This window comes from Macaca fascicularis, chromosome 20 (genome assembly GCF_037993035.2).
Source record: "Macaca fascicularis isolate 582-1 chromosome 20, T2T-MFA8v1.1".
Taxonomy (NCBI): Eukaryota; Metazoa; Chordata; class Mammalia; order Primates; family Cercopithecidae; genus Macaca; species Macaca fascicularis.
In genome coordinates, this window is record NC_088394.1 from 29,099,963 (window position 1) to 29,126,056 (window position 26,094).

The window sequence follows — 26,094 nt, forward strand, 5'->3', positions numbered from 1 at the left end:
CGTCCTCCTGGTTCCGCCATTCTGAAGGAACACTGGAAGGCTAGAAAACTACTAATCCCATCGCACCTCGTAAGATCGACTACTAGTCAGGTGTAGGTCCCTCTTCCGCCATCTTGCTTGTAGTCCTCGTTCCTTTTCACCTTTCCATTGTTCCTGACGAGTAGAAATGGCAGCGGGAAGGCAGCAGATGGACTGCGACTCCCGTCAGGTATCACACACGCGGAGGGTTGTGGACAGGAGGGCGTGTGAGTGCCTGGGAAGGAGGTCGGGTCGGGGGAGAAGGCCATCTTGTTTGTAGTCATCGTTCCCGCTCCTTCTCGATGTTCTGCAACTGGGAGCCTCGGGGCAACGGGACTCTAACTCCCGGCATCCTTGGCTCCCGGCTGGGCACGCCCTCCGCCATCCTGTTTGTAGTTCCCGCTGCCCCCAGCGTCCCATTGTTTCCCCGTAGTATCAGTGGCTGCAGGACTACAACTCCCGTCGAGCCCTGCGCGCGCTCGTCCTAGAAAGTGGAGGTGGTGGAGGAAGGAGGGGGAAGGGGGCGGGGTTCCTCTGGGAGAAGGAGGGAGTAAAGAGGAGGAGGAGGAGGAGGAGGGAAGGAGGAGGGAGGGGAGGGGGAAAGAGAGGAGGAAGGAGGAAGGAGCTGAGGAGGGATGAGAGAGGCGGCCAGGGCCCCGGGCCGTAGCAGCGCGGGGCTGGGGGACCAGGGGGGTTAAGACACCCCAACTACCCCCTTCCCCTTTCCCTCTCCCCCTCTATCCTTTCCTTCCACCCTCCCGCTTGAGGAGGGGGATTTATTCAAATTTTATTTAAATCCCTATCTCCCGAGGGTCGCGCGCTGGGGGGAGGGGGAGAGGTCGGGGGTGCGCGCGGGCTGGGGGGGCGGGGCCGGAGCAGCTTCCTTCACCCCCCTCCGCTCGCCTCGTAGCCGTAGGGCAGGGGTTCGCAGTCCAGGGGCGGGCCCAGGGGAGGGGGGCAGGTTACAGCGACCCCCCCCTCCCCGGGAACCGGCGGTGGGCGGGGTTTGAACCCCGGAAACGGTGGGGGGGCCCAGGCCTGGCCCTGGACCCCTGGGCAGTGGGGTCCGGGAAGGGGCCAGTTAAAGGGCCAGGGGCGCTGGGGAGAGGCGGGGTGGGGCGGGGGGAGGGGAGCTGGGACTCGGACCCGGGACTGAGTGGGCCCCGGGCAGAAGCTGAGCACCCTGCGCCCAAGGAGCCCCCGTTGGCCTGGGGGGGCTGAGGGACTGAGCCCCCCAGAGCAGGACCTCCCCCTGGAAGGGCCGCGCCGCAGCCCGTGGGAGGGCCTCGCCCCCGGCGCCCCCCATCTCCACTCGCCGCCGTCCCGGCCTCCGCCGGAGGGAGGGGCCGAGCGCCCTCGGGGGGCCGTGGACCCCGGCGTTCTGAGCGTTCCGCGCCCCGCGCCGCCCGGCCCCCCCGCCGCCGATGGCCGCCGACCCGCCGGGAGCTGCCGAGAAGGGAGAGATGGCTCCCGGGACACGTGTGAGGTGGGTTCATGCGGCTCCTCCTCACCCCTAGACCTGGGCAGCGCCCACTCCCATTCATCCTCAGCCCGGCCTCTCTCTACCTTCCCCGCCCCCAGCCTCACCCTCTCTCTGCTCCAAACTCATCTCCAGCCCTCCTTCCTATGACCTCTCCACCCTGGGGAACTGGCCCTCCTTCCTAGACCCTGCTTCTCCTTGAAAGCCCCCACCCCCGCCTGCAGTCGCCGCCCTCCAGGCCCCTCCCCTGGAGCGCTGGAGGGCCCCTTAGCCCCATGGATGGGTATGGAAGTCCCTGGAAAGGGGGAATCTGGGGTAAGACTCTGACTGGAAAGAGACCCTCCAGGCTTCTAATTCCACATGGGATCTTGGAGGATCTGGTTTCCATGGGAGGGGGAGCCCAAGGGATTCTAGATGATTAGGGATGAAAGCAGCCCGGGATGCTGGGGGGCCTAGGACTGATCCCAACCTGAGTTCTGGGGAGATGTCAGGCTGGATTCTAGAATCCCAAGGAATCTGGGAGATTGCCTAGGTGGACCTGAGGGATCCAAGAGGAGGATGTCCTGGAGGAGGGAGCCCTGTGGGGAACAAGAGGGGCTGAGATCTTGGGCTGAGAAGGGTCTCTGAAGAAGCATCTCCTGGATTGTCAGAGCCCTGGGATGTTAGTGGGCAGAGGAGATCGTTAGGGGCTTGGGGGCAAGGATCTCGCTAGATCTGGGGAGGATAACTGGTTTGAGGGGAAGAGAGATTGGATGGCTGCTGTGGATGAAGGGCGGTGGAGGGGTGGGGGGAAGAAAAGTCCGGAGCTTCCGTCTAGGAATCTGTGGGTATCTGGGAGGTGAATCTGGGCAATTTACCCCAGATTGAGGATGGGGAGAGCCTGCGGTATTCTACACTCTGATAACGGGAAGAGTTGGGACCTCTCCAAGCTAACACCATGAACAAGGAGTGCCTGACCTTTCCAAGGAGCTCCAGTGTGTGGGGATGGCAGAGGAGAGGGCTTGGGTATCCCCTCCTGCTCCCGGGGCTAGGGGAGGGACCCTGAGGAAGCGGTAGAGGAGCTAGACCGGGAAGCAGTTCTTGGGCTCCTCTTGAGCTGCTGCAGGGAGACAGGCCATGAGTAGAGGATTGGCCCCCAGATACACAGGACGGGGTGACCTCCTTGTCCCCCTGGGGAAGAAGGTAGGCTCTAGCTGTCTATGGGTGGAGGGAGCTGCTGGGAGTCTCCCAGGCCAGGGCCCCAGTGGGCCCATCTGACCCTGCCACCATCCACCCACAGCCCTCGGCGTTGCTGACGCCCCCAATGTCGTCGAGCAGCCGGGGGCCGGGGGCCGGAGCGCGCCGACGCCGAACCCGCTGCCGCCGCTGCCGGGCCTGTGTGCGAACTGAGTGCGGGGATTGCCACTTCTGCCGAGACATGAAGAAGTTCGGGGGGCCCGGGCGCATGAAGCAGTCGTGCCTGCTCCGGCAGTGCACTGCCGTGAGTTCTGCCCCCACCTTTGAGCTCTGCCCACCCTTCCCAATACCTCCCTGGGATGGCCGGTGACTGCCTCCCAGCCTGTCCTGTGGAGTAGCTGTTTGTTCACTAGCTCATTTCCTCCCTTCATTCACTAGTTTGTGTCAACGTCCATTTATGTCCTCAGCTCCAAGCTAGGGGCAGCATCCAGGTGCACAGAAGGATCTGACCTAGTCCCTACTTTGAGGCTCTTCCCAGCTCTCAGAGTCACACCCCCACAGAATGCCCAACCCCTGCTTTACCACCCCCCAAGAGGTCTCTGTGCAGGAGGGGGCCCATCCCCAGAGATGGCCCCTTCCAACAGGTCTTGCCCTTCTCTGGCCTGTTCCTCACCAAGGGTGGTCTTGGATTTGAGGCCAAGCTCACCCTTTATGTGACCTTGAGCAAATCATGTTGAATGAACCTCAGGTTCCTTCTCTGTAAAATGTTTCCTTTGCTGAGTTGTAAAGATTAAACAATGGCATGGACGCGAATGTGTCTACCACAAGGCCCAGCACACAGTAGGGATTAGGGAAGCATCGGTTTCCGCCCTGCCTTCCTCATCCTTTGAGCGTCCCTGGGCTCCAGAGCACGGCCCTTCCCCAGCAGCCTCGAGGAGCCAGCTGCATCCTGCGTCCCCCTCCCCACTCTGCCACCTCCCTCTCTTCCTCCTGCTGCTCTTTCCTGGTTGGTCTCTTCACCCTTCAGCCCCTCACTTCTTTTCTTTTCTCCCCCAACCCCTTGCCTCACTCTTTCTTCTCCCACTACCTGCATCTTCCTTGATTCTGCCGCATCCTTGTTATGACTCAGTTCTACCACTGTCTTCCCCAAAGTCACACTGCCTGAGGCTGCCCCCACTTCCCCAGGACTAGCGACTTCCGTAGTGTTCCCAGGGGGTCTTGCCAAAACCGGGTTCATTGTGGGATTCAGAGCAACCCTTGGACTCTCATGGAGCGACCTTGGTATCACCCCAAGCTGTCTTCCCCACCCTCTGAGTGTTACTGTCCTCTCCAAAGCCAGCTGTCACTTCAGGGTCACACTGGCCCTGGGTCCAGCTATAACAGTCACAGGTTGTAACAGCTACGTATCAGTGTCTCTCATGCATCATTTTGCTCTCCCAAGAGTCCTGCGAGGGAAAGATTCTTAGCCCCATTCTGCAGATGCAGAAATGGAGACTTAAGGAGGTTAAATTAGTTGCTTGAGGTCGCACTCCCCAAAGGAGCAAACTCAGGATCAGACCCAGCTTGGCCCGTGGGTGCTGCATCTCATCCGGCAGCTGGCCAGGGTCCCTAGAAGGAAGGGTCTTTCCCCTGTTGTTAGCTTTCGGGGCCCCTGATGTCCCCTCTCCCCCAACAGCCCGTGCTCCCACACACAGCTGTGTGCCTCTTGTGTGGGGAGGCTGGGAAGGAGGACACGGTGGAGGGAGAGGAAGAGAAATTTGGTTTGAGCCTCATGGAGTGCACAATCTGCAACGAGATCGTCCACCCTGGCTGCCTGAAGGTGATGGCCCTGGGACCCTGGCAACTGGGGTGGGGCAGATTGTCAGGGAGCAGGGAGTCGGGGGTACCCGGGCTCTGGGCTTCCTGGCCAACCCCCCACTCGCTGCCATCTTGCCTACAGATGGGGAAGGCTGAGGGTGTCATCAATGCAGAGATCCCCAACTGCTGGGAGTGCCCTCGCTGCACCCAGGAAGGCCGCACCAGCAAGGTAGGGGCTGGGCTGGGTTGAGCTATGGGTAGGTGGTGGGTCGGGGAGCTGTGCAGGCCCTCACCCCCAGCTTCCGTCCCACCTAGGATTCAGGTGAGGGGCCTGGCCGCCGTAGGGCCGACAACGGCGAGGAGGGCGCCAGCTTGGGGAGCGGATGGAAGCTGACAGAGGAGCCGCCACTTCCACCGCCCCCGCCTAGGCGCAAGGGCCCCCTGCCTGCCGGCCCCCCGCCAGAGGACGTGCCTGGGCCCCCCAAACGAAAGGAAAGGGAGGCAGGGAATGAGCCCCCCACCCCAAGGAAAAAGGTGAGCCACGGAGCATGCTCACTAGGCCTGGCCTTAGGAATTCTGGGAGCTGTAGTCCTGGCTGGTTCTGTGGGGGGTGTGTGGGCCTGGGAGCGGTGCTCCGTGGGTTCCCCCAAGGGCTGTTGGGAGATGTAGTTCAGGAGTTGGGTGGTGGGGGAGGATAGAGCATGCTCAATGTGGAGGAGGGGGGGACAGGTGAGGTGAGCTGGCACTGCTGGAAGCTTTGGGAGCCCTGGGTGGGTTAGGGAGGCAGGAGAGAGCATGCTCAGATCATCCCTGCATGGGAGGAGGGAGGGGCTGGAGAGGGCCTGAGGGGAGGAAAGAGGAGATGGAGCATGCTCAGTGGGCTAGGACGCTGGGTGCAAGGTGAGCATGCTCAGAGTTATCCCTGGGACGGGGGCTTCTGGGACTTGTAGTCTAAGAGGAGGGCATGGACCTTAGATTTCTGACCCATGAGGGCCTAATGGGGTCTCTCCCTTCCCCCATATCTCCCTCTCACCCTGGTAGGTGAAAGGAGGCCGAGAGAGGCACCTGAAGAAGGTGGGTGGAGACGCCTGCCTCCTCCGAGGATCGGACCCAGGCGGCCCGGGCCTGCTGCCCCCCAGGGTTCTGAATCCGAGCCAGGCTTTCTCATCCTGCCACCCTGGGCTCCCTCCCGAGAACTGGGAGGTGTGCCGGGGACCTCCTCCCTCCCCTTCCCACCTTCCCTTGCCCCACCCTTCACCTTGAAGCCTGAGGACTATCCCTTCCTGCTCACCTTGTTCTGCCCCAGCCCCACTTGGCTGCGGTGGACGTTTGGACTCCTGGGATGAGTTGGGTGGGAGGGTGGGTTGTGTCCAGGCCACAGGAGCCCCTGACTTCCCAAAAACCCTTAGGGCTCATCTGACCTACTTGCCTCATCTTTCCAAGCCTTACAGGGGAGAGAACTGAGTTCAAATTTCTCTGTTTACTCTTTGTATGGTCCTAGAAGCTTGTCGGCCACCCTGAGCCTTATTTTTGTTGTTGTTGTTTTTTTCTTTGGTTGAGATGGGGTCTTGCTCTGTCGCCCAGGCTAGAGTGCAGTGGCGCAATCTCAGCTTACTACAAGCTCCGCCTCCCAGGTTCACGCCATTCTCCTGCCTCAGCCTGCGGAGTAGCTGGGACTACAGGTGCCCGCCACCACGCCCGGCTAATTTTTTTTGTATTTTTAGTAGAGACGGGGTTCACCATGTTAGCCAGGATGGTCTCGATCTCCTGACCTCGTGATCCGCCTGCCTCGGCCTCCCAAAGTGCTGGGGCCTTAGTTTCTTTATCCATGAAGTGGAGATGCTGCTGTCTGCCTTGCCCCCTTATTCTGCACAACTGTATATGTCTAATGAGGTTCTGAAAGGCAGTGAGCTTTGTAAGCTATAAAATTTACCTAGATTCAAGGGAAATAAGGCCCAGAGAAGTTTGAAGACTTGTCCAAGTCATACAGTAAAGCCAGAATTGAGATATTACTTGGCATGGACACTCAACACAGGAGTCTGCCTGATTGGGTCCAAATCCTGCCTTTGCTGTTTGTCAGTTTGTAACCTTGGACAAGTCACTTCGTGCCTTTAAGCCTCAGTTTCCTCATGTCTGAAAAGAGTGGCCCAGGTCAGCACTGCGTTAGGACTGTGAGGACGGAGTGAGTCAGCAGGTGTGGGGTGCTGCTCATGGGGCCAGTCACTGTTACCCTCGGTTGGTGGACAGACGCCTGCTCCAGCTGGTCTGGGTAGTAGATGATGAAGCAGGGGCTTCCCACAGCCATCCAGAGTGGAGGGCAAGCCAGGACTCAAAGCGGGTCTCTCATTTCTCCATTCCCTATTGCTTTTGGAATTGCCTAAGCCATGCAAATCCATAAGGGCTGGAAATTTATTTTCTTTTCTTTCCTTTTCTTTTCTTTTTTTTCTTTCTTTTCTTTTCTTTTCTTTATTTTGACAGTCTCCCTCTGTCGCCCATACTGGAGTGCAGTAGTGCGATCTTGGCCCACTGCAGCCTCCACCTCCTGGGTTTAAGCAATTCTGCCTCAGCCTCCCGAGTAGCTGGGACTACAGACTTGTACCACCATGCCCAGTTAATTTTTGTATTTTTAGTAGAGAAGGGGTTTCACCATGTTGGCAGGATGGTCTTGATCTCTTGACCTCATGATCCTCCCGCCTCAGCATCCCAAAGTGCTAGGATTACAGGCATGAGCCACCACGCCCAGCTAGAAATTATTTTAATTAGCACCCTTCTGTTACCAATGAGGAAACTGAGGCCCAGGGCCCGGCAGTGGCTTTAGCAAGGTCTCCCACTGTCCTGAGCAGAGCCAGGGCTGGAACTCAGGACTCTCCCTTGGGCTGTTCATCCCCTGATGACTCCTCGGGGTAGGGGGGGTGGGAAAATGTATCCCAGGCCCTAGAACAGCATCAACCCTGTCTCCCTCCAGAAACCAAAGCCGCCTTTGGCCTCTGCAGAGGGCCCAGCGGTGCCATCCCCGTCCCCGCAGAGGGAGAAGTTAGAACGTTTCAAGCGGATGTGCCAGCTGCTGGAACGGGTGCCTGACACCTCCTCTTCCTCCTCGGACTCAGACTCCGACTCCGACTCTTCGGGCACATCGCTGAGTGAGGACGAAGCCCCCGGCGAGGCCCGGAATGGGCGACGGCCAGCCCGGGGCAGCTCTGGCGAGAAAGAGAACCGCGGGGGGCGGCGGGCTGTGCGCCCTGGCAGCGGGGGGCCCCTGCTCAGCTGGCCCCTGGGCCCCGCCCCACCACCCCGGCCTCCACAGCTGGAGCGGCACGTGGTGCGGCCCCCGCCTCGAAGCCCTGAGCCCGACACACTCCCCTTGGCTGCTGGATCCGACCACCCCCTGCCCCGGGCCGCCTGGCTTCGCGTCTTCCAGCACCTCGGGCCACGGGAGCTGTGTATCTGCATGCGAGTCTGCCGAACTTGGAGCCGCTGGTGAGTGGCCTGGACAGGCCTGCGTTCCGTGGCCAGCAGGCTTCCCGCTTGCTGGGTGACCTGCGGTAGGTCTCTGGCCCTCTCTGGGCCTTGCTTTTATATTGGGGATACTTCTCTAGCGTGTACAGATTACAGTGCATCCTTCTGTATTTACCACATGCAGGTTACTTTGCACTTACGGACTTATTTAACCCCCCAGACAACTTTGAGGTAGAGGTTATTTTCCCCTTTTTCAGATGAAGCTGAGGCCCAAGGTCATGTGGAAGGGAAGTGGTGGTAGAACCAGGCATTGGAACTTAGGCCCTTTGGCTCTGATGCCTTTCCTCCTAATAGTAGTGATTATATTGAGTGTCTGGTGTGTGTCAGCCATAGCACTGAGCGCTGTTACCGCATTGTCACTTCTCATACTGCCACTTCCGAAAACAGTCTGATGGTTGGTTCCATTCACATAGGAGAACGCCATGTGCTGGGCTGCCCCTGCCCTCGAAAGACAGCCAGGCTTGAACCTCCTGACTCAGTTCCTGCTTTCCTTCTGCCCTGGAGCCACCACTAACACCCTCTGCCCATCCCCCATCCCTGCAGCCTCGATTAGAAATGTCGGTCATCCTCCGGAGCCTCTTGTCTTCTTCTCTGATCTCGCCCCCAACAAAATTCCTCCTTCTCTCCATCAAACTCCCACAGTGCACTGTTCCCCTCGTAGAGCACACAGAGGCCTTCGGCGTGTTGACAAGCCTTCATTCATTTACTCATTTCATGTTCCCGTCAGTTGCTGGGGTGGGAGCAGATAACTGTGTCTGTTTTATCTTCATGTCCCTAGCACGGGACAAAGGGCGGTGTGAGTGCCCAAGAAATGTTGCAGTAAACGAGGCTATCAGGCTCTTTCCCAGGGACTCGCTGTGGCTGGGACCAGGCTCCCTGTTGGGCACTGCACCAGGGTTAGCTGATCTGACCTTCATAATGGCAGCCCTGTGAGGGAAAAGGGACACCTGAAGTTATAGTACAAGTTCATGGCTGAACTCAAACTCTAGTCTTCTTTTGGGACCAGCTCGGGGCCACTGGTGCCTTCTGGTATCTGCAGAGATTGTGCAGCCAAAAGTACCAGAGTGTAAGCTCTGAAGGCAAATTGCCTGCGACAGAATCTGTTTTTTGTTTTTTTTTTAAGTCAGAGCCCCACTCTGTGACCCAGGCTGGAGTGCAGTGGCACAATCTTGGTTCACTGCAACCTCTGTCTCCCGGGTTCAAGCGATTCCCCTGCCTTGGCCTCCTGAATAACTGGGATTACAGGCACCCACCACCGCACCCGGCTAATTTTTTTTTTTTTTTTTTTTTGTATTTTTAGTAGAGACAGAGTATCACCATGTTGGCCAGGCTGGTCTCCCAACTCCTGACCTCAAGTAATGTGCCCGCCTCGGCCTCCCAAAGTGCTGGGATTACAGGCATGAGCTACCGGTTATGGTTACAGCTGATGAAGCTGTAAACCATTAGGCCAGTCACTTAACTTCCTGTGCCTTGGTTTCTTCATCTGAAAAACCAGATAATCAACACTCTTGCATAGTGTTTTCTTGAGCTAATACACAGGAAGAACTGAGCACAGTACCTGGGAAATAGAAACTACTGAGAAAGAGCCCTCATTGTAGCCAGTATTTACTTAGTTGCAAATAGTTGCTGAAAGCACAGCCTGTTAGGCCTCAGAATGTAGATCTGTGCCCTTGAAGAGCATATAGTTAAGCTGCAACATAGAAGCAGATAGTTACAGAAGTTGCAGGGGATGACACCCGCCTCATGTACTAATCAAGGAAATGTTTGCTGAGGCCCCTTCAAGGCCAACTCTGTGCCTGGCATGTGGGAGCCAGACTGAAAGGGACCTAATTTCTGCTTCAACGGGAGACGTGTGGCCTGAAGCAGACAAAGCGAGAGGCAATGGCTCCCAGTGTAGGCCCTGGAGTCTGTGTCCTTGGGTTTCACTGGCTGTGTGGCCATGTGTGGAGAGCGATACCTCTCCAGGCCTTGGTTTTCTCATCTGCGGTCTGGGTTTGTATGAATACTCACCTTGTGAGGTTAAGTGAAGTGATTCCTGCAAAGCCCTCAGCACAGTGCCTGGAGGGACTAAATAATCAGATGGCACCTCTCAATGAAAAGAACAAGAGCTGGGGAGAGCAGGGGCCTGTGGGGGCACAGCAGAACCACTCAGGAGGCTCTGCCAGGTCTGGGCACAGAAGCAGCAGCAGTGGGGAAAGATTTGCAATAACTTTTTTTTTTTTTTTTTTTTTTGACGGAGGCTTGCTCTGTCGCCCAGGCTGGAGTGCAGTGGTGTGATCTCGGCTCACTGCAGCCCCCGCCTCCCAGGTTCAAGTGATTCTCCTGTCTCAGCCTCCCAGGTAGCTGGGACTACAAGTGCCCGCCACCATGCCTGAATATTTTTTTTTTGAGATGGAGTCTTGCTCTGTCACCCAGGCTGGAGTGCCTGGGCGCAATCTCCGCTCACTGCAACCTCTGCCTCCCAGGTTCAAGTAATTCTCCTGTCTCAGCCTCCTGAGTAGCTGGGACTACAGGCATATAGCACCACACGCGGCTAATTTTTGTACTTTTTTAGAAGAGACAAGGTTGACCTCAGGTGATTCGCCTGCCTCAGCCTCCCAAAGTGCTGAGATTACAGGCATGAGCCACCACGCCCAGCCTAGTTTTTGTATTTTTAGTAGAGCTGGGGTTTTGCCATATTTGTCAGGCTGGTCTCGAACTCCTGACCTCAGGTGATTCACCTGCCTTGGCCTCCCAAAGTGCTTGGATTACAGGTGTGAGCCACCTTGCCAGGCCTTTTGTTTTGTTTTGTTTTGTTTTTCTTTTTTAGAGAGAGGTCTGTCTCTGTTACCCAGTCTGGAGTTTAGTGGTGCAGTCATAGCTCATTGCAGCTTCAACCTCCTGGGCTCAAGCAATCTTCCTGCCTCAGCCTCCTGAGTAGCTGGGATTGCAGGCACATGCCACTGTGCCTGGCCAATTTTTAAAACTTTTTGCAGGAACTGGCGACATGCTGTTACCTAGGCTGGTCTTGAATTTCTGGCCTCAAGTGATCCTTCCACCTTGGCCTCCTAAAGTGTTGGGATTACAGGCGCGCCACTATGCCTGGCTAATTTTGTATTTTTAGTAGAGATGGGGGTTTCTCCATGGTGGTCAGGCTGGTCTTGAACTCTTGACCTCAGGTGATCCACCCACCTCGGCCTCCCAAGTGCTGGGATTATAAGCATGAGCCACCACGCTCGGCGTAAGAACTTTTTAAGAAGTAGAATGGCTTGGGCCGGGCATGATGGCTCATGCTTGTAATCGCAGCACTTCAGGAGGCCGAGACAGGTGGATCACTTGAGGTCAGGAGTTCGACACCAGCCTGGCCAACATGGTGAGACCCCGTCTCTACTAGAAATACAAAAAATTTAGCCAGGCATGGTGGCACACAGCTGTAGTTTAGCTACTCAAGAGACTGGGACATGAGAATCACTTGAACTTGGGCGGCAGAGGTTGCAGTGAGTCGAGATCATGCCACTGCACTCCATCCAGCCTGGTCAGAGAGAGTGAAACTCTGTCTCAAAAAAAAAAAAAAGCCGGGCATGGTGGCTCATGACTGTAATTCCCAGCACTTTCGGAGGCCGAGGCAGGCAAATCACCTGAGGTCAGGAGTTCGAGACCAGCCTGGCCAACATGGTGAAGCTCTCTTTCTACTAAAAATACAAAAATTAGCTGGGCATGGTGGTGGGTGCCTGTAATCCCAGCTACTTGGGAGGCTGAGACAGGAGAATCGCTTGAACTCGGGAGGCGGAGGTTGCAGTAAGCCGAGATCGAGCCACTGCACTCCAGCCTGGCCAACAGAGCAAGATTCCATCTCAAAAAAAAAAAAAAAGTGGAATGGCTTGGACTTGGTGACTAAGTGGCAGTGGGGACAGCAGGGTAACCCTCAGGTGAGTTTCTGACCCAGGAGCCTGTATGGGCAACAGCATCATTCCCCAGGCTCAGAAGGAGCATGTTCGGGGAAGGTAAAGAGCTCAGATGACTGACGTGTGTGGTGTGCTCAGGAAGTGTGGGTCTGATGCTCAAGAGAAAGATACAAGTTTGGGAGTTCTCAGCCTGTAGGTAGCAAGCCAAGCAGCTTTGATGAAGAGGGCAAAAGATCATACATCAGTACTTGTGAGTTAGAGTAAGAGCCTAGCCAGAGAATTGGAGGAGCCCACGGCCAGAGGTGTGCCCCTGAGTAGAGAGTGAAGCAGGAGGGAATGTGGTGAGCAGAGGTGGATGCTGGCGACAGGCCGTGGGAGATCAAGGACCAGGAAGTGGTGGTTGTATTTTGCTACCAGGAGGCCTTGGGTCCTTAGCTGTGCTCTGGGGGTGGAGGGGGGTCCAAAGCCAGAATGAATGGAGTCGAGGGCATCAGCTCCCAGGAAGGGACTTGATTTGTTTGTTCCTGCTGTGTCCCTGGTGTCTAACGGCACCTGGTGGACAGTGGGCAGTGAGATCATCTTCGCTGAATGAGTGGAGGAGAGGAAACCAGGATGCAGGGTGGAGAGATGTACAGAGGGTGGCGCTGGAGAGGCATGTGTAGGGGAGAGCAGGAGGCTGAGGCTTTCCTGTCTGGTGGCTTCCATCTTCTCTTGGAACTGGAAAGTGAAGTGATCCCTTAAGAGTGAAGAGTGGAGAGAGGGTGGCAGGGGAGGCATGCAGGGTTTGTTGAGTTGCAAGGAAGAGGGTTGGGGCTTTTGAGGACATGGATAGAGAGAGGACAGCGAGGAAGGGACTAGAACCCAAGGTGATCATGGTCGGGTAGGGCCTGGAGGTGGACAGATTGGAGAACAGTGGTGGCACTGGGGCTCAGTGACCTCCAAGAGGGCGGAACTGGCAGTGCTTGGAGCCCTAGGGGCTGTGAGCCCTCAGGGGGCAGTAAGGGCTGGTCCAACTCTTTGTTCCCTGGGGCTTCTGCAAGAGGGAGGGTTAAGATTGGAATTGAGGGTTTGCAGGTCAGCCTAGTAGGAAAGGACTCATTGCGGGGTGGCTGGAGTCCGGGAGGAAGTGAATGGGTTAGGGGACTTTGGTGTCAAGCCACATGTCTCTGGGATGATGGCACACCTTGGCTCTTAGAGCTTTCCCTGCCTCTTGTCTCAGTGTCATTCTCCAGCTTAGAACCCACCTGTGGCTCCCTGTCACCCTCACAACAGACGCCCACCATCGCAGTCCTGTTGGACATATGGACATGAACTGGGCCTACTGACTGCACCAACCACTTCCCTGAACTGTGTCCCTTCCTTGTCGCAGCAACCTCTGAAGGAAGCGCTGTTCTTCACCCCACTGTACAGTTCGGGAAATGGAAGCCCACACAGGGCGAGTGACTTGCCTGAGGCCCCCCAAAGCCTGGAGGTGGCAGAGTTGGGATTTAGATCCTCACAGCTCACATCCTCAGCTCTGGGCTCAGTGACCATGACAGTCTGTGGCCTGGCATTCCAGCCCTCCTTGACATGACACCCTGCCCCATCCCTCCTTTGCAGCTCCACCCGTGCCTCTTCTCTCCTCAGAATTCAGGCTTTCCACCCAGGCTGGCTAGGTGGAACCCTCCCTCCGCTACCTACCACATGGTAGTCGTGGTGCCTTGAATATGTTTCTCAACCTCTCTGGGCCTAATTTTTTTTTTTTTTTTTAAATGGAGTCTCGCTTTGTCGCCCAGGCTGGAGTGCAGTGGCGCGATCTCAGCTCACTGCAAGCTCCGCCTCCCGGGTTCACGCCGTTATCCTGCCTCAGCCTCCCGAGTAGCTGGGACTACAGGTGCCTGCCACCATGCCTGGCTAATTTTTTGTATTTTTTTTTTAGTAGAGATGGGGTTTAACCGTGTTAGCCAGGATGGTCTCGATCTCCTGACCTCATGATCCACCTGCTTCGGCCTCCAAAAGTGCTGGGATTACAAGCGTGAGCCACCGCACCTGGCTTTTTTTTTTTTTTTTTTGAGGCGGAGTCTGACACCCAGGCTGGAGTGGGATGCTGTGGTCTCAGCTCACTGCAACCTCCGCCTCCCTGGTTCAAGTGATTCTCCTGCCTCAGCCTGCCAAGTAGCTGGGACTACAGGCGCGTGCCACCACACCCAACTAATTTTTGTATTTTTAGTAGAGACCGGGTTTCACTATGTTGACCAGGCTGGTCTCGAACTCCTTACCTCGTGATCCGCCCACCTTGGCCTCCCAAAGTGCTGGGATTAACAGGCGTGAGCCATCGCGCCCGCCTGCCTTATTTTCTTTACTGTAGAAAGGAGATGATAATGGTAATGTTGACCTCCTAGGGCTGGCATGAGGTTCAGTGCTTAATGCATGGGACAGTGCCTGGCACACAGTGAACCCTGGATAATGGCTGGTTAGTAGTGCTGAAGTCACTGTGATCAGCATGACTCTGGTTGTGATGATGAGCTCCTGTGGCCTGGGGTTTCCAGAGCTCTCCGTTTTGTCTCTCGTGGGCCTGGACGCAGGTTCTTCCCCATCTGGAACACATACCCTCCTCCCCCTCTCCTTGCTGAAGTAACTGCTGCTTTCTTTGGAGTCTCAGGTCAGGCATTGTCCCCCCAGGAGGCTCCCCCACCCAGTCCTTGAGGTGACTCTTTACCATGCCACCTGTCGCCTCAGTTACTGTGGACTGTCCATGTCTCTCTGACTGTATGGCAGGAACCTGTCATCTTTGCCTCCGTGCCCAGTGGAAGCCAGACACTCAGCCCTCAGTGACTCTTGGTTGCCCCTCTGAGGTTTAACCCTAGTGTCCTGGTTGTACAAGAGCAGGGGGACTGATGAGCTCTAGCCAAGGAAGGGTGTGGGAGACTTCCTGGAAGAGGAGGCACTGGAGCCGAGCCACGAAGGCTCTGGGTTGGCATTTCTGGCAGAGGCACAGCATGTGCCACAACGTGTTGGCATTAGACAGCACTGTGTCTGTAGGTGGGCAAGTAAGTGTGTGGCCTGGCCCTTGTGCAGTATGATACAGAAACACAGTTGGGGGCCTGTGGGTGCCCCCAGGGAAAGAGGCTTCCTTTCAGCTGTGGACTGTGGAAGGGAAGTGGCTTCAAGGAAGTGGTGACAGTTGTGGCGGGGTCACAGTGGGCAGAGAGAGGTTTTGGATGTGGCAGATGTCACCGATTTTCTTGCTCACTGAAAGAGCAAAGGGGCAGGACCTAGGGGCAGAAGCTGGGTCGGGCGTCAGTTGGTTTTTTTCCTTTTCACGTTTTGAATTGGAGAGATTTGTAGGTGTTTATTAGTTGAGAGGAAGGAATCAGGAGAGGGAGAGGCTGGAATGCCAGAAAAGCAGGGTGAGGGTAGGAGGGAACAGGAGAGCGGGTGGCAGAGGGGTGAAGGTGTTTGGACTAAAGCCTTGGTGTCTGTGCTCTCAGCCCTCTCTAAAACGTCACACCAGGGCTGGGCCCGGTGGCTCACGCCTGTAATCCCAGCACTTTGGGAGGCTGAGGCAGGAGAATTGCTTGAGCCCAGGGGTTCAAGACCAGCTTGGGCAATATAGTGAGAACCCCATCTCTATTTAAAAAGAAAAAATTAGCTAAGCATACCTGTGGTCCCAGCTACATGGGAGGCTGAGGCAGGGGGATCACTTTTTTCTTTTTTTTTTCTTTTTTGAGACGGAATCTCGCTCTGTTGCCCAGGCTGGAGTACAGTGGCCAGATCTCAGCTCACTGCAAGCTCCGCCTCCTGGGTTTACGCCATTCTCCTGCCTCAGCCTCCCGAGTAGCTGGGACTACAGGTGCCCGCCACCTTGCCCGGCTAGTTTTTTATATTTTTTTAGTGGAGACGGGGTTTCACCGTGTTAGCCAGGATGGTCTCGATCTCCTGACCTCGTGATCCGCCCATCTCGGCCTCCCAAAGTGCTGGGATTACAGGCTTGAGCCACCGCCCCTGGCTGGCAGGGGAATCACTTAAGTCCAGGAGTTTGAGGCTGCAGTGAGCTATGATTGCACCACTGCACTCTAGCCTGGGCGACAGAGTGAGACCTTGTCTCAAAAAAATAATAAAACGACACACTGGGCCTCTGGAGTAGGCCTGGCATTTTTCAGTGACACAAAAGTATGGCTTAATCCGTCTGTGAGTTTTGGAAAGGAAGTCTTCTCCATTGGGTGCTTTTTCTAAACTTCTCTGATACTTACCTCCCTGTTTAACAAAAGTAGTCTTCAGGTAGTAGCCTAAAGCAACGGCAACACCTGGCTAGGATTTAATAACTCTGGTCTGGTTTTTTTGTGTTTATTTTATTTTATTTATTTATTTTATTTATTTAATTTTTGAGACGGAGTCTCGCTCTGTCACCTAGGCTGGAGTGCAGTGGCGCAGTCTCGGTTCACTTGCAAGCTCCGCCTCCCAGGTTCACGCCATTCTCCTGCCTCAGCTTCCCAAGTAGCTGGAACTACAGGCGCCCACCATCATGCCCGGCTAATTTTGTTTTTGTATTTTTAGTAGAGATGGGGTTTCACTGTGTTAGCCAGGATGGTCTCGAGCTCCTGACCTTTTGATCCACCTGTCTCGGCCTCCCAAAGTGCTGGGATTACAGGCGTGAGCCACCAAGCCCAGCCTTTTGTGTTTATTTTATTTTATTTTATTTTATTTTATTTTTTTTGAGACGGAGTCTTGCTCTGTCGCCCAGGCTGGGGTGCAGTGGCCGGATCTCAGCTCACTGCAAGCTCCGCCTCCCAGGTTTACGCCATTCTCCTGCCTCAGCCTCCCGAGTAGCTGGGACTACAGGCGCCCGCCAACCCGCCCGGCTAGTTGTTTTTTGCATTTTTTAGTAGAGACGGGGTTTCACCGTGTTAGCGAGGATGGTCTCGATCTCCTGACCTTGTGATCCGCCCGTCTCGGCCTCCCAAAGTGCTGGGATTACAGGCTTGAGCCACCGCGCCCGGCCTTGTGTTTATTTTTAAGATTAACCTATTTATGGGAAAGAATACTGGTTTTAAGTGCAAAGAGGAGATGATTCAAAGATAAATCATGTTATGCAGATAAGTGAACAGCAAATACTGGAGCTTGGGAATCACCACCCCAGCCCAGGGCTTCTGCAAGGAAAAGCCTTTCAGAGTCATGAGGGCAGGGAGGGAAGCAAGAGACAGCTTCCCTTGGGAGGCCAAGGGGAGGATCGCCTGAGCTCAGGAGTTCAAGACCAGCCTGGGCAACCTTGTCGCTAGTAAAAATAAAAAATAGGCCAGGCGCAGTGGCTCTCGCCTGTAATCCTAGCACTTTGGGAGGCCGAGGTGGGCAGATCACCTGAGGTCAGGAGTTCGAGACCAGCCTGCCCAACATGGAGAAACCCCATCTCTACTATAAATACAAAAAATTAGCCAGGCGCAGTGGTGCATGCCTGTAATCCCAGCTACTCTGGAGGCTGAGGCAGGAGAATCGCTTGAAATCGGGAGGTGGTGGTTGCAGTGAGCCAAGATCATTCTATTACACTCTAGCCTGGGCAACAAGAGCGAAACTCCATCTCAAAAAAAAAAAAAGTGTGGTGGCATGTGCCTGTGGTCCCAGCTGCTCAGGAGGCTGAGGTGGGAGGATGGCTTAAGCCCAGGAGTTTGAGGTTGCAGTGAGCTATGATCGCAGCATTGCACCCCAGCCTGGGAGACTAAGCAAGATGCTGTCTCAAGGGAAAAAAAAAAAAAAAAGCTTCCTGGGCCTGCTTCTGACATAGTCCATTGAGTCTCAGAGGCATTTCCAGACATGCCTTTGAGAACTACTGAACGAGAAGAGAGTTCTCAAACTGAGTCCAAAGGAACTTCGGTGTACTACAGTGTTATTAGATTATCTTGGGAGAGGTTGGGAAGGGTTCCTGGGGAAGTAAGTTTGAGAAGCCCTTCTCCAGTTTACTGCATGTTTTTGTTTGTTTTTTGTTATTTTTGAGATGGAGTCTCGCACTGTCGCCCAGGCTGGAGTGCAGTGACGCGATCTCGGCTCGCTGCAACCTCCACCTCCTGGGTTCAAGTGATTCTCCTGCCTCAGCCTCCTGAGTAGCTAGGATTACAGGCGCCCGCCACCACGCCCGGCTAATTTTTTGTACTTTTAGTAGAGATGGGGTTTCACTATTTTGGCCAGGCTGTTTTCGAACTCCTGTCCTCGTGATCCACCCACCTTGGCCTCCCAAAGTGCTGGGATTACAGGTGTGAGCCACTGCACCCAGCCCACTGCATGTTAGATAGTCTGTCAAGGCCTGTGGAGTGCTGGGGTTAGGAAACCTGTTTAATGTTGTTCAGGCCTCATTCAGTAGCTTCAATATTTGGGACCTAAAAGGCCTTCCATAATCAGAGAATAAATGAAATGCTGTAGATGAGGTGGGGGAGAGTGTGAAGTGGAAGCTTTTAAGTAATTACTAGCTTGATTCATTCATTACAAATGCACAGCTGGGTGCAGTAGCTCATGCTTGTAATCTCAGTGTTTTGGGAGGCCAAGGCAGGAGGATCACTTGAGGCCAGGAGTTCAAGACGAGCCTGGGCAACATAGTGAGACCCTGTGTTTGCAAAAAAATTGTTTACAAATTAGCCAGGCGTAGTGACATGTGCCTGTGGTCCCAGCTACTCAGGAGGCTGAAGTGGGAGGATTGCTTGAGCCCAGTAGGTTGAGGCTGCAGTGAGCCACGATAGTGTCCAGCCTGGGTGACAGAGTGAGACCCTGACTCAAAAAAATTTTTTTTCAAAAAGTGGAAAAGGCAAATCTGCCCTTGTGGAATTTACATTCTAGTTGGAGGAACACAGTAATGTAATGGGAAGATATTAGGGCTGTAAGTCCAGCTGCGGGCAGCTGGCTGTCAGGATGGGGCAGGTGTGGATCAGAGGCAGAGATGAGTAAAGAAGGCAAGGACCCAAGAGCTCTGGAACTCAGTTAGGAATCGAGAAGCCCAAGGGTGGAGACGACTGGATAACACCAGTCCCCTTGGCATGACATCAGGCAGCATGTGTGGCATTTGTGTATGTGTTGGGCAGCATGCTTTCTATGCTGGGAGGCCCACAGCTGGAATGAGCCCGTGTGACCTGACAGCTGCCCTGTGGCCAGGCAGAGTGGGGGGCTATTGCCTTTGATCATAAACGAGGCTTCTGAGGCTCAGGGAGAGGAGCAGACTTGCCCAGGGTCTCATTTCCAGTTAGTGATGGAGTTGGGTTCCAGTCCCAGTGCTCTTGGCTGAGGCCAAGTGCTTCTTGCCACCCTGTTGTCTGTGTGGCCAGAAGAGAGCTGAGGTACACCCTTGGAGCTGGAGCTGGGGAGCCTGGGAACTGTGGGCTGCTGAGAACTGAGGGCTGAGGTCTCTGTCTCCCCCCTGTGGCCACTAGGTGCTATGACAAGCGTCTGTGGCCTCGAATGGACCTGAGCCGGCGGAAGTCACTGACCCCGCCCATGCTCAGTGGTGTAGTTCGCCGCCAGCCCCGTGCCCTGGACCTCAGCTGGACAGGTGTCTCCAAGAAGCAGCTCATGTGGCTTCTGAACCGACTACAAGGTAGGGTGTGTGGTGTGGAGGACAGGGTGGTGACGGGGACAGGCCTGGGATGGAGTCCTCACAGCACCTGCTTCCTGACCCCCCCCTCTCCCCGCAGGCCTGCAGGAGCTGGTGCTCTCTGGCTGCTCCTGGCTCTCCGTCTCTGCCCTGGGCTCAGCCCCACTGCCAGCCCTGCGGCTCCTGGACCTTCGCTGGATCGAGGATGTTAAAGACTCCCAGCTCCGGGAGCTGCTGCTGCCTCCACCAGACACCAAACCAGGTGCAGCCTCTGTTTGCTTTTCTGGAGAATGGGCTGGGCAAGGGTAGGGTAGGAGGCCTCTCAGGTCTCTTCTGACTCATGCTGGATGGTAAAGTATTTGAAGAAAGGAAAGAACACATGAGTTTGAATAGGAAGGCCCTGGTTGGGCATTATTCATTCATTCACCCACCTGCTGTGTACTTTGAGCCTTGAAAGGGACAGGGTTTTCCCAGGGAGCATGAGACCCAACAGTTTGGTGGGGCAGGAGGCCCATATTGGCAGAGGGGGATGCTGGAAGCAGAGGCCATCTCTCTTCATCTACTTAAATCTCATCATCCTTTAGGCCTGGGTATAAATGCCACTCCTCCAAGAAGCGCTCCCTGATCCCACCCCACACTGAGCTCAGAGTCCCTCTCAGCTTTGAGAGCAGCCCACCAGCATAATACTGGGCAATTGTGGAGTGTCTTGATGCACATCTGTGCCCTCCTGCCAGGGTCTGCAGCTCCCTGAGGGCAAGCACTGGCTGGTGCCCCAGCACCTTCTCAGTGGCTGCTTTGCAGATAGCTGTTGAATGAATAACTTGAATGAGCAGGCAATCAGGATTGGAGAAGTCTAGTTTGAGGAAAGATTTTCAAAAGGAGATTTGCAGGCCCCTGAAATAAGATAATCCTTTTGTTTGTGTTTGTATTTTTTGAGACCATCTGGCTCTGTCACCCAGGCTGGAGTGCAGTGGTGAGATCTCAGCTCACTGCAATTTATGCCTCCTGGGTTCAAATGATCCTCCCTACCTCAGCCTCCTAAGTAGCTGGGCCTACAGGCGTGTGTCACCACGACTGGCTAATTATTTTTTTTTTTGAAAGAGTCTCGCTCTGTCACCCAGGCTGGAGTGCAGTGGTGCAATCTCGGCTCACTGCAACCTCCGCCTCCCGGGTTCACACCATTCTCCTGCCTCCACTACCACGCCTGGATAATTTTTTGTATTTTGTTTAGTAAAGACGGGGTTTCACCATGTTAGCCAGGATGGTCTCGATCTCCTGATCTCGTGATCTGCCCGTCTCGGCCTCCCAAAGTGCTGGGATTACAGGTGTGAGCCACTGCACCTGGCCCCCTAAACCTGGCTAATTTTTTTATAATTCTTATGGAAACAGGGTTTTATCGTGTTGCCCAGGCTGGTCTCGAACTCCTTGTCTCAAGTGATCTGCCTACCTCTGCCTTCCAAAGTGTTGGATTATAGGCGTGAGCCACCACGCCCAGCCAGAAGAATCTTTTCTTTTGGAGTTCTTTCACCCCTCTCTTTCATAGTTCCCTTCCTCCCACCCCACCTCCTCCACAGCAGCCCTGGAAGGGGAGAATAGAGAAGCAACTAGGATTCTTTCCACATTCTAGATGAGGCACTGGAGGCCCAGAGGGATTGATTGCTGCAGGTCACCCAGTCAGGCAAGAGCACTCAGCCATTGTCCACTCTTACTGGAACCGGACTGAGTTGGAGTGCTATGGGTAGGGGGTGAGGTGGGCATTGGGAATGGTGCACCCTGGGAGGTGGGAAGGTGCTGGCTGGTCCATTTCCTCCTGCTGGAATTCAGATCAGTTCAGCCCTTTATCAGGAGCTCACGAAGGTGGGCCTTTTTTTTTTTTTTTTTTTTCCAGTTTTATTATTATTTTCTTAACTTTTAAGTTCAGGGGTATATGTGCAGGTTTGTTATATGGGTAAACTTAACTTTTAAGTTCAGGGGTATATGTGCAGGTTTGTTACGTGGGTAAACTTGTGTCATGGGGGTTTGTTGTACCGATTATTTCGTCACCCAGGTATTAAGTCTATTTACCATTAATTATTTCTCCTGATCCTCTCCCTCCTCCCTCCAAAAGGCTCCGGGGTGTGTTATTCCCATGGATGTGTCCATGTGTTCTCATCATTTAGCTCCCACCTTTAAGTGAGAACATGAAATTTCTGTTCCTGCATTAGTTTGCCAAGGATAATGGCCTCCAACTCCATCCATGTTCCTGTAAAGGACATGATCTCGTTCTTTTTTATGGCTGCATAGTATTCCATGGTGTATATGTACCACATTTTCTTTATTCATTCTATCATTGATGGGCATTGAGATTGATTCCATGGCTTTTACTATTGTGAACAGTGCCATACACCTTCCAACTCTTGCCCAGCTTAAATGCCACCACCTCAGTGAAATCCTCACTGATGCCCACTCCTTCCTGCCCAAGCCAGAAGTGACTTCTCTTTCCTCTGCTTTCCTCTATGGGCCTTTCCTCCTTGGGCCTTTAGCTATGGCCCAAGGTTGAGGGCATCTGTAAAGGTATCCCCTTTCCAGGCCCTTGGCTCCTCAGAGACAGGAGGAGGGGTTACAATTTAGGACTTGCAAACTCAAGTGTCCATTGAGTTGACCTGGGAGGTAACAGAAGTGATGCATTGGTGCAGGACGTTAGGAGTGGCACCTAGCCGCCCAGCTCCCCACAGTCATCATCTGGTGGGAAGGAGTGCCTAGTGAGGCCAGATCTTACGATTCTTCAAGGAAAAGCTCAGTATATAAATTTATTTATAAAAATGTCCTTTTTGTAGTGTTAGTCATTAAGGACATTTTTAGCATTCTGTAGACTCCATAAAACACGTTTGGAGGGCAGCCTCATGGCTCGTGCCATCTGATCTATTAATAGTTTATCTTAGGGATAGGCTGGTGCCTGGGAGGCAGACAACATTGTGGTAAGAGTTCAGATTCAGCATCACCGGGCCTGGGTTTCCTGGCCGTAAACAGGAATGATGATCAGAGATCTTGTCTCCCAAGGCTGTGGTTCTTAAAGTATGGTCTGGGGACCAGCAGCATCCACAACACTGGAGAACTTGTTAAAAAAAAAAAAAAGTAAACCCTGGGCCAGGCGTGGTGGCTCACACCTGTAATCCCAGCACTTTGGGAGGCCGAGGTGGGCAGATCACTTGAGGTCAGGAGTTCAAGACCAGCCTGGCCAACATGGTGAAACCCCGTCTCTACTAAAAAAAATAGAAAAATTAGCCAGGCATGGTGGTACATTCTTTTAATCCCAACTACTTGGGAGGCTGAGGTAGGAGATTGCGTGAACCTGGGAGGTGGAAGTTGCAGTGAGCCGAGATTGCACCACTGTACTCCAGCCTGGGCTACAGAGTGAGACTCCATCTCAAAAAAAAAAACAAAAAGTAAACTCTGGTCAGGCGCAGTGGCTCAGGCCTGTAATCCCAGCACTTTGGGAGGCCAAGGTGGGAGGATCAAGGCTACAGTGAGTTATAGAGAGGTTGAGGCTGCAGTAAGCTGTGATTGTACCACTGCACTCCAGCCTGGGCGACAGAGCAAGACCCTGTCTCAAAAACAAATGAACCTGTAGACCTGCCTAAACTCTGGGGATGGGACAAACAATCCCTTTTTTTTTTTTTGAGATGGAGTCTTGATCTGTCACCCAGGCTAGAGTATAGTGGTGCAATCTCGGCTCACTACAACCTCTGCCTCCCGGGTTCAGGTGATTCTCCCGTCTCAGCCTCCTGAGTAGCTGGGATGACAGGCATGCACCACCACGCCCAACTAATTTTTTTGTATTTTTAGTAGAGACGGGGTTTCACCATGTTGGCCAGGCTGGTCTCGAACTCCTGACCTGATGATCTGCCTGCCTCAGCCTCCCAAAGTGCTGGGATTACAGGCGTGAGCCACCGCGCCCAGCTGGGACCAGCAATCCCTTTTAACCAGCCCTTCCAGGTGACTTTGAAGCCTCCCTAGTTTGAAAGCCATTGGCATAAAATAAATGTAGACTATATTCTTTGGATGCCAAGATGAGGGGTGTGAACACTTGGATCCTGCAGATTGGGGAGCAGGGAGCCTGTGAGCTCAGACCTGAAAACCAGGGACAGAGGGACATGGGGCAGGCAGAGTGTCTCAGGCAGGGCCACTTGTGGAATGTGGCCCAGGTGTTCAGGGGTAAGGGAGAGGAGTTAGCAGCTGAGACCTTATAGGAACTGGGATGTTCTACCAAGAAGGCTAGATCTCTTTGAGGCACCCTCAGAGAGTTTTAGAGAAGGGATGCTGTCCCATTTGTATTTGAGATCAGCTTTCTGGATGCCAGAAAGAAGAGCAGAGAAGTGGAGCAGGTGAGGAGGCTGGGCCAGGAGTTCAGGCACCAGTTGTGTTGACCCCGAGTGGTGACCAGGGAGAAAAGAGAGGCTCCTGATGGGGACTTACTGACCATGGAGGGGAGGGAAGTGGGAGAAGGGCCTGGATGGTAGGCCCATCAGGGATGTCATGTGTCTGATGAATGAATGAACGAAAATAAATTGAATACCTACTGTGTCTCAGTTGCTGGGACTACAGCAATGAACAGCAGACAAAAATTCCTGCCTTGGTAGTACTGACAGTCTTGTGGCAGGAGAGAAAGATTAATAAGAAAAATGTATATATGGCCGGGCGCAGTGGCTCATGTGTGTAATCCCAGAACTTTGGGAGGCTGAGGTGGGTGGATCACAAGGTCAGGAGTTCGAGACTAGCCTGGCCAATGTGGTGAAACCCTGTCTGTACTAAAAATACAAAAATTAGCCAGGCATGGTGGTGTGCGCCTGTAATCCCAGCTACTCGGGAGGCTGAGGCACGAGAATTGCTTGAACCCGGGAGGCGGAGGTTGCAGTGACCCAAGATCACACCAGGGCACACCAGAGCAAGACTCTGTCTCGGGGGGTAAAAAAGAAAAGGAAAACGTATATATGTCAGAAAAATGCATATAATATGTCAAATGGTGAGAAAAGAGGAAAAATTGATGCAAGGAAGTGGTGGGAGTGTGGGGAATTACATTAGTTTTTGCATTGCTCTAAAGAAATACCTGAGGCTGGGTAATTTATAAAGAAAAGAGGTTGAATTGGCTCAGGGTTTTGCTGTACAGGAAGTGTGGTGCCTGCATCTGCTCAACTTCTGGGGAGGCCTCAGGTAGCTTTTACTCTTGATGGAATGTGAAGGAGTCTGCATGTCACATGGCAAGACAGCTAGCAAGAGAGAGGAGAGGAGGTCCCCAGACTCTTATTTATTTATTTATTTATTTATTTAGAGATGGAGTCTCGCTCTGTTGCCCAGGCTGGGGTGCAGTGGCACAATTCCACCTCCTGGGTTCAAGTGATTCTCCTGCCTCAGCCTCCTGAGTAGCTGGGATTACAGGCACCTGCCACCATGCCCGGCTACTTTTTGTATTTTTAGTAGAGACGGGGTTTCACCATGTTGGCCAGGCTGGCCTTGAAGTCCTGACCTTGTGATCCGCCCGCTTCAGCCTCCCAAAGTGCTGGGATTACAGGCGTGAGCCACCACGCCTGGCAGAATATTGTAGTCTCAAATACAATAATCATGGAAGGCCTCCGATGAGGTGATGTGAGGAGTGGACAGATGAGGTCAGGTCATGAGGGTGTTTTTGAGAAGAGCAAGCCGCAGAGTGCAACAGGTCACTCACTCACGTGGGAAACAGGTGGAGGAGAGATGGTCTGGATACCTGGGCGCAGGGATGGGAGTGGCCAGGAGTGCTGACCTCTCATCTGGCTGCCCAGGGCAAACAGAGAGCCGTGGTCGGCTGCAGGGGGTGGCAGAACTGCGCCTGGCAGGTCTGGAGCTGACAGATGCCTCCCTGCGGCTCCTGCTGCGCCACGCACCCCAGCTGAGCGCCCTGGACCTGAGCCACTGCGCCCACGTCGGGGACCCCAGTGTTCATCTCCTCACGGCCCCCACGTCCCCACTCCGGGAGACCCTGGTGCACCTCAATCTTGCTGGTAAGCACAGTCCCCCATCCGTCCTGCCAGCCTGTGGGTCCCCACGGCCAGTACCAACCCCTTGCTCACCTGCCTGGTCTCAGCTGCCACTGCCCCATCCCCAGGTTGCCACCGCCTAACGGACCACTGCCTCCCGCTGTTCCGCCGCTGCCCTCGTCTACGCCGCCTAGACCTGCGCTCTTGCCGCCAGCTCTCACCCGAAGCTTGTGCCCGGCTGGCAGCCGCCGGGCCCCCTGGCCCCTTCCGCTGCCCTGAGGAGAAGCTGCTTCTCAAGGACAGCTAGTTGGGCGCCCCCCACCCTCCCCCGGACTCGACAGGAGCCTGGACCTCCGGCTTCATTTCACCCCTGCTGGGAGGCCAGGTTCCCACCTCACCACCCCGGGATTCCTGAGTGTCAGTGACTTGGGATTCCCACCCAGGGACTCAAGCCAGCCATCCCCTTCTTTCCCCCCTGCACTGATATCTCTGGGGGTTTCTCCTTCCCATGTCCTCCCCCTGCTACCTGCTTCATTGTCCATCCCCTGGGGGGAGTGGGTCAGAGGTACTGGAGGGTGCTGAGCCGAAGGGACGGTGGGAGGGGGGTTATGGTTCAAGTGTTTGGGGGGGGAGAATGGGGAAAGGACACGCAGAGGATATGGGAGCCAGGGGCTGGGGGAGGTG

At 54.5% G+C, this 26,094-nt stretch overlaps 1 protein-coding gene across 2 annotated transcripts; it reads left to right on the forward strand.

Moving 5' to 3' along the window:
* The first annotated feature begins 623 nt into the window (after nt 1–623).
* Nucleotides 624–25,933, forward strand: FBXL19 (F-box and leucine rich repeat protein 19). Of its 2 annotated transcripts, none has more exons than XM_005591695.4 (11): nt 624–1,504; nt 2,778–2,978; nt 4,350–4,493; nt 4,614–4,700; nt 4,787–5,005; nt 5,513–5,674; nt 7,437–7,948; nt 19,260–19,423; nt 19,521–19,682; nt 25,216–25,434; nt 25,539–25,933. In XM_005591695.4, exons 2-11 carry the CDS (start codon nt 2,802–2,804, stop codon nt 25,715–25,717), a joined length of 2,025 nt encoding a protein of 674 aa, XP_005591752.1. In that variant the 5' UTR covers nt 624–1,504; nt 2,778–2,801; the 3' UTR covers nt 25,718–25,933. The 2 variants fall into 2 exon arrangements, with proteins under 2 accessions (XP_005591752.1, XP_045237692.1); XM_045381757.3 differs by having other exon boundaries at nt 5,513–5,545.
* Nucleotides 25,934–26,094: the final 161 nt, after the last annotated feature.